General features: G+C 40.6%; 1 protein-coding gene across 1 annotated transcript in view; it reads left to right on the forward strand.

Moving 5' to 3' along the window:
• LOC124707715 (histidine-containing phosphotransfer protein 1-like) overlaps positions 1 to 7,748 on the forward strand; it is a 56,115-nt gene extending 48,367 nt beyond the window's left edge. Inside the window, exons 6-8 of the mRNA XM_047239393.1 lie at positions 6,587 to 6,658; positions 7,404 to 7,476; positions 7,740 to 7,748. Of these exons, the coding sequence (XP_047095349.1) occupies positions 6,587 to 6,658; positions 7,404 to 7,476; positions 7,740 to 7,748 (154 nt within the window). The remainder of the gene's footprint in view (positions 1 to 6,586; positions 6,659 to 7,403; positions 7,477 to 7,739) is intronic.
• Positions 7,749 to 8,315: the final 567 nt, after the last annotated feature.

The following is an 8,315-nucleotide window of genomic DNA, read 5'->3' on the forward strand; positions in this document are numbered from 1 at the left end:
CTATACTCGTATGTTGTATGTTACTGTATTCGTAAGTATGATGGGTAGCTGTATTGTTTGATTTTGCGAGACGTTGCACGTGCGGCTGTACTCGCATAGAAGAAGTGGCGTACGCGCGGGCGCAGCCGTACGCGCGGAAGGAATCCTTGCATGCTACTGCCTACTGGTAGCTAGTACCTCGTACCTCACGTGGATGGACGGACGTGCATGGTCAAAGCCACGCGAGCTGGGCTGTACTCGCTCGCGTACTCCCGCGCGTAGTCGCGTTCCGCGCTGTGCGTCGTATGTCTCGCGTGTGTCAGCAGCTCGTTCGCTGCGCGGCACTTCCCTTTGGAAAGGTCGGCCTCCAGGTAGTTGTATCAGAGCCGGGCCGGCAAAATTCGGGGCCCTGTGCGAAATTTTAAAATGGGCCCTACTTTACTACATAAATATAAAATAATAAACAATTATAACATATATATGTCGTAGATGTACATTTAAACCCAAGAACTACCCTCAACACTCCTATATTCTGAAGATCAAACCAACGGTCTAACGAAAAAGATCTATGTCTAATTGTAAAGCCTACGAGAGAAATATGGGTAATCCTATTACAAGAATTACCCCATGAGTGAAATGCAATATCACAATATCAAATTACAAACTTTCTGATCTGTTTAAGACTTGAATTAGAAATTTGCACCCAAAGTAGATATAGTGTGCTTTATAGGATATAGTGTGATTTATGCATCCACCAGGTAAGTTTTATTCAATACTAATAAAATGGATAATTAACTATTTGTATCATAGGCATAGGCATAGGCATCAATCAGAATATGAAAAGGTTGGATTAAAGGGGAAAAAACAGCACCAATCAAAATGTAGAAAAATAGAAGTAATGGGTGGGAGTTGAACTTGCAACCTCCTACTCAACAATCTAAAGGGTCACACCTGAGAACCAATTGAGCTATGTTCGTTTAGTGATTAATACCTGGCGTACATTAATATTATCTAAATATAGAAGGCTAACTTAGAAATTATGGGCCCCCACGTGGCACACTTTTTCCAGTATCCATGTCCCCAAATTCCAGTTCCCAAATCGACTCATCCATTTCTCAAAATAAAATACTCCGTAAAAAGATCTGACTCATCCAAGAAACCTGGGAACCGCTAGGCTATATAGCAGCTGCGGCCCGCAACCTTGACTCAGCAGTGGTACCCGTTGTGTAGGCAGCGGGACAGGGAGCGCCTGGACGGCATGTTGGACGATCTTCTTGCGGCAGCCCGTCGCATTTCTACGTCGTCCAGCCCCTGAGGTGCCCCTTGCTATGGGTTGTATCGCTTTGCTAGTTTCTCTGGGCATGTTGTGCTGTTGCCCCAGCGGACTATTGTGGTTGTGTGTGCTGTGCTTGTCGTGTTGTACCTGAACCTTGTATGTTTGTGGCTTTATCTATAAAGCGGGGCGAAAGCCTATTTCGAGGAGGAGATGCAGGGTCCTAATGTGAGAAGCCCTCAGCTTGAGTATTTTGCACTTCAATCGTCTTGATTTTGTTTTCTGTTGACGAAACTATAATAATGTTGCCCATAGTCGGCAAAGTTTGTCTATCAAAACAAACTCTCCTTCAACCAGTTCGATGGACGTTGCTCCTGACTTTGTAGGTTTGGTTAACAACCATTTTGCTACGCAAGAAAATATAATTCTCATTCGAAAAACAGACCCTTTTTGAACGAGCCGACTGTGATGATGGCTACAATGGGCGGAACCGTAGAAGTGTGGCGGGACTTCAGTGGGCGGCTCGACCCAGGGTTTGCATATGTGATGTTTATATTCACGAATGTGTATGCGAAAAAAATTAGACACACTTTAGCTTGCCCAGGCTTCAAAAAAATTCTGGGTCCGCCTATGCTTTTGCCCAGCTGAAACTTTCACCATGTGAACGTGGCTTTAGTTGCCGGTCCAATGTTCCTCTCTAACAATATGCATACTTCAATCTTTGCAACTCATGGTAAATCTCCATTACTTCAAACAAGATGAGCATGCATAGTAATTCACATGATATTCAACAAAAGCGTATTGATGGTGTTCCCCATGACAATATGGTTATCACACAACAAGCAACTTATAAGAACTAAAAATACATAGGGCATAATACTTGCCACAATAGTTCTTAGACTACTTTCCCATGAGTTATAATTTACACAAAACAGGTGATAATTTTTCAAGGTTTAAAGATAGCACACAAGTAATTTACTTTTGAGTGGCGGTAAAATACCACATATAGGTAGACTAGGTGGACAGGCGAGCTTCGCCTTGCCGCCTGCATCCTGTCAACACAGCGAGGTGGCCAGGTGGTAGATTTGCAAGGGTTTTCTCACCAATGACTCCACAGTGTCAAAATAATTTGATGGTTTTTCTTAGTTTAATACGTACGTCTGAACAGGTTTCCGGTACTCCGAACAAGGTTTTCGTCCTCTCCGACCTTCAGGGGTGCTGGTTTCGTTTTAGTTGCCTAGCGAAATACCACAAAACAGACTCTCATGGTCAATCCAATACTGGATGTCGTGGCAAATCTTCACAAACACCAGAAAAAAAAATTTCACACAGGTAGTTGTAGTTGCAACTCATCATACATAGTATGTAACGGTGCAATATAGTATGATTAACTAATCGAATAAAGATGCAGAAAGATCCCCAACACGAGCAGACAATAAACCAAGTTGAATGCTTCGTGCATCTAAATCAATACAACATGTAGATAATGGCATGTAGACCAGTAGAAGATAAGAAACACGTGTCAACATAAGCTAAAAAAAGGCATTTGATTATTATTCTATCAGAGTTTCAAAATACAAAAATAATCTGAATGGTGCGTGTTATTGACTCAGTGACTCATACACAACCTCCAGTTACTAACAACAAACAAAAAACATGATTATCATACATGCAGCTCAAGTTGTCAATCTAAATATGGAATAAATAGTTAGCCAAGTTATGCAAAAGGCAAAAAAAAAATATATATATACTTTGTTGCTTAGTTAGCAACATTATTACAGGGCCTTACAATAACAAATCCAGTTTCGAGGATCACCGAAGAGCTTGATTCGAGAGCTCGGACCAATTCCCAAGAAAAATGAAGATGCAAGTATGAAACAATTACTTTCCAAAGATCAACCTTTAGTCAGGACCTGAAACCACAACCTAAGAGATTCCTACCTCAAAACTGAATATAGTTGATAATTTGTATACATAGGATCCCTAGATGTGGATAGATATTTCCTCCTTCCAAATCTCCTTCAAATTATAATATGAAATTGTTCGACATATATAAGTTTTTTTAATAATCCCCATAAGGGTGAGAAAAGACTTGGACCATCACTTCCTGTTATGTAAGGTGCTGTGCCTGTTTATTTATTCCGAGTAAATCAATCTAGTATATACGTTTTGATCCTCAGAATAAGTGATTTGCACTCTGAAAAATTGAATGAAAAATTTATTGTTGAATATTCTTAATAAGTCTGAAGAATAAATTCCACTCTATTTATTGAAGGCAACTTACTAAGTGGCAGCCCATGAAGCAGGCCTTAAACCTTGAAGCAATTAGTTTGACTTAAGCATTTTGTCACTACTCTTCATAGGAAAACAATAGTCTCAACTGTAGGTGCACCACTATCATGTCCAGCAGCATAGATATAATCAGTTTAAACTCTGATTGCGCAAGTTAGAAATAGAATTATTAGATGCAAATTCAAGTACCCATTGGTAGAAATGAATGCTTGTCTCTTTGCAACAATCTTTAAATCTCAGTGCCCAACTCACAATTTTCTACCATTAGAAATCTTGATTTATAACAGAACATACCTCATCCTCGGGATCCAGTAACTAAACAACGTGTAACTTACCCAATTTAACCCATTCGTATATCTCTAAAGAACAGGACCTCCTCATCTGCATCTTGATGAAGAAAAAAAATGAATTTTAAGATTAAGATCAATGAGATCCCTCTGAAAGCATACATATTGTACAATACGTGCTATGAATTGCAGTTAAAAAAATTTGGCCACCTCGACGCAGTAGGGCTATAAACATGAATACTCTTACCATTATTGATTTACAAATAAAATCTTAAAGAGTTACTGAATTCAGCATTTTAGGAAAATCCTTGTAAGATGGGCTCTCACTACATCTAAAATTAAATTCAGTTGATAAACCTAAAGAGGGACTTCTTAAGTGATTGAACTATTGCATGACAAAGCATAGCTGCTCCAAATAGAATGACTGAGCCAATTAGGCTATCCCAGTCGTTTATTTGCCAACTTGATTCTTGTGGAAAGCATGACCCTCCATGTTCTCAAATATAAACTAATCACAGTAAACTAAAGATAAAATACTTGATTACAAAAGATGGTAGCCTAGAAATGAGACAAAAATAGGTTCCCCTGATTGTTTATCAGTAGTATCTAATATCTGAATTGGCTTGTCTCCATTGGAAAGCATGGCTCTCCCTGTTTTCAAATATCAACTAATCATAAAGAGTGAATTATCACATACCCAAAAGGAAATGCACAATCACTGGTGCTCCTATTGCCAGCAAACATCCAGTTCAAAGTTGTGTCTGAACAGCCTCACTATTTAAGAATTCTAAGCTCAAACAATTCTTCTAAGATCAAGCAATCATCCCTACTAAGCTAAATAAAATTAGTAGGAACCCCACATGAATACATCGCACAAAACGAGATATCTTCATCCAATCAAGAGAATAACATTTACCTTTTGGGCGACCTGGCCAGGCCACATGCCATTGAAGAGAAGGCGTCAGTGTGATTTTATCATTGGCAATGTTCTGCTGCTGTAAAAGCATAGGGCGGTCATGCAGAACAGGACCATGAGAAAGATGTCTTAGCGAAACATTAATCATCCGGAGGAATCACACAATAAATATTCTATTTTGAACTCATAACATAACAAAGAAGTTATTCCTTAATGATAGATTATCCCTTCTGCAGATATGATATAGCCATTAACAAACCAACTTACACATTCTGAAGCCCTCTATTTAAATGGAAAATTCAATTCCAACTCAATTATTTTATACAATAATCAAATGTGGAAAAGAGCATGAAGATATTTTGATTAACCATGAAGTAACAATTAGACAGCTGACAAGCCATTTGAGATCCCACACGAAGGACACAAAATAAATCGTCTGATTTTAGTACATTTAGTAGGCTTTGGAAAAATGCAAAATCATTTTCAATATATATCAACTGGCTTCATAAATGGATGGTTAGTTATTATCAACGAACCCAAACATGGAACGACAAAGCAAACCAGATATTTAATTTAGAACAGTATGATCAGCTGTATATTCACATAATTGCCCAAACTTTTGTGTAACATCAACGAACACAAAATGATCTCGTTAATCTACTATAGTAAGGAGTCAAAAGGCCCAAGTGGGAAGAAAAAGAAATATGCAATTGCCAATTATAGAGATTATGTTACTACACCCAGACATAACTTTTTGATTGAAATGCAAAGACAACTCACGGTAGCCGATTGCTAATCACCAAGAACCTTGACAACACATATTGTGTGAAATTGGAAAGCACAAATTGGACGCTATACCTCAGTGGGCATCTCGAATCAAGCTGTACCAGATGTCATCGGCATGGTGGAGGCGCGGTCTTCCTCTCTTCCACTGCCGCTGGGCATCCTCCCCGGCGGCATGGTCGTCGTCCCTTCCGACCCCGGCGATTCTCCGCCCTGCTGGCCGGCCGGCCTGCTCCCTCATTCCCTCTCCGCTGCAGCAGCACAGGGTCTCTTCCCGTCCTCCAAGATGGCGGAATCCCCTTCCTCCACGGCGGCGACAGGGGGAGGCGGACACGAGGTCTAAGGGTCAAAGCTTCCACTGGCCACATCGATCAGCATAGGCCCACAGCCAGCCACCCCACTCGCGGCAAGAGGCCCACACGTCCATGCACGGACCGTCAAAACGCTGAGAAGCCACCATTCGCAACATCGTTAATCTTTTTTGAAACAATTAGTAACCTTTATTATTACACAAAAAAGGTTACATCTTCCACCAATTGTGAAACAAGAAACAAAGACGGCTCTTCTAGCCAAAAGTTGCTATCAGAAACATCTACTGATTTTGCTATTAAATCTGCCGCTTGGTTTGCTTCTGGCGGACAGTGGGTCAATCGTGTCGACGCGAACCCTGCCATGATCGTTCGAAATATGATGCTTTGTGAAAAATAATTATTATAGACTACTTTAATTATGTTTAGAAACTAATATTAGTGTGCTTAAGAACTACTATTATTATGCACAATGCATCATATTGCCTAATCAAGTTAGATTTCGTTATGTTCTGGTATCCAAGTGACTTTTTATGGAATCAATGTTTGTTAGCCAACGAATGCAGATGTCTTTTCTTACCTGTGTTTTCTCGGTTGTATTTAATTGACTTATTAACTCATATATGGATAATCACAGTGCTATATTTGTATTTCATTGGGAAACTGTGAAGGAAAAAAAATGCTCTTTTCCATTCAGTAAAGAAAATTTGGTGGTACATTCCTGATTGTATAGTATTGTATATTGCAGTGTTGGTGCTCAGAGAGTGAAGGATTGCAACATTCAGTTGCATGAGATTTGTCAGTGGAGGAGCAGAGATATGTTAGTATCTTCTATCACTATGTCATAGAATTGCATTTTCTATCAGCGTCTTATAGAAATTTTGATAATGAATGTTGCCTAGTTTTATCTACTTATCTACTGTATGTAATGGCCTTATTTTTAATTTTGTCAGAGTATTTATCGATTCAATTGCATGTTTATTGCTTTTATAAATTGCTAAAATATTCAGTCTATAAGGTCACGAAATATTTGGCTGACTTTGCTAAGCTTGGTGGGTTAGGAGTGTAACAGTACAATTTTCTAGTCAAGTGTGTACTTTTAGAATGTTATACTAAATATAGAAAACGTTTCCACTACACATGTTTCAAAACACCTCGATCTTCTCTACTTAACAGGGAATTATAATAACATTTATATCTTTAAAAGTGAAACTAAGTTTCGCTATCTTCTCTGAATATTGCACAGCTATGCAGTAAATAAACCTATAACTGGCTGATGTTTCAATCCTCTAATTGATGTTACTTCCAGAACAGAGTTGTTATTTGTCGTGATAGTTAACCCTCGACTCTGTTAGATTGTATGTTTTGTTTAGGAAGTATGTCCAGGAGGATATTCATAAGGCTTCCCTTCCCAAACTTTTAAGAAAATCCTCTCCTAGACAATTTTATTCTTATGGAGTAAATTTGTAGTAGCCATTTGAATTTTTAGTAATTATGAATATGATCCTTTCGTGAGCTGCTATGGAAAGGAGCTTCACAACTTACTGAACTGTTTTCCTTGCCAGGTGCCTGAAGATACTGGCTGCTCTGAGGGCTGCTTTTTATGATCTGCGCGGCATGTTTAAGGCTATGCTTCAGGTATTTACCGTATTTTTTTTTCTAAAACTCGTGTGGAACTCTCAGTAGTATTGCACTAAACTGGTGTAGCCATTTTCAAAATAAAAAAGTATTCCAATGATTTTTCTATACACAAAATATTGAACTAGACAAAAGACAAGATGCAATCAAATGGATTCACTTAGTTTGCTGCATAACAACAAATGAAAATCATGAAATGAACGCAGTTAGCTTGCCTAACAGACATTAAATTACTAGTAACATCTGGTTTTTTTTTTGAAAAGGGGATGTGACCCCACCCAGTGCATCGTGGTGATGCACACGGCTTACTAGTAACATATGTGGAAGATAAACAAGCTTGCACATGCCATCTTCATCTATTGTTGTGTAAATCTCTTGACGAGGAGCCGCGCGGACATGGGGGTTCTGCGCCTCTCGGCGTGGTGCCTTGACCCCGCTGCGATTCCGCGTGAGGTTGACCTTCACGTGGTGGAGCCAGATGAGCCGCTGACGGCGGCGGACATGGCGGCGCCGGCCACGGCCGTCGTCCCACCCCACATTAGCACCCTGGTGTACCCCCTTCTGGTTCACGTGACAAGGACGACCGACTTCAGACGTGACACACCGGGCGGCGCGGCGTCGGGCGACGGCAACGGCGGCAGGACGGCAGGCTGGCCGAAGCGGAGACAGTACCAGTACACGAGAGGCGTTCCAGATGTGCTCCCTGGGGGCGCCGGCGGCGACGGCGCGGCCCCGGCGGCCGGTCAGTCCGGCGGCGGCAGGGCGGGGTCCACCAGAACCTTGGCCTCTGGCGCGGTCGTGGAGTTTGACCGGTCAATGTCGCAAGTTGGAAAGGGAAA

The sequence above is a fragment of the Lolium rigidum genome, chromosome 1 (assembly GCF_022539505.1).
Source record: "Lolium rigidum isolate FL_2022 chromosome 1, APGP_CSIRO_Lrig_0.1, whole genome shotgun sequence".
NCBI lineage: Eukaryota > Viridiplantae > Streptophyta > Magnoliopsida > Poales > Poaceae > Lolium > Lolium rigidum.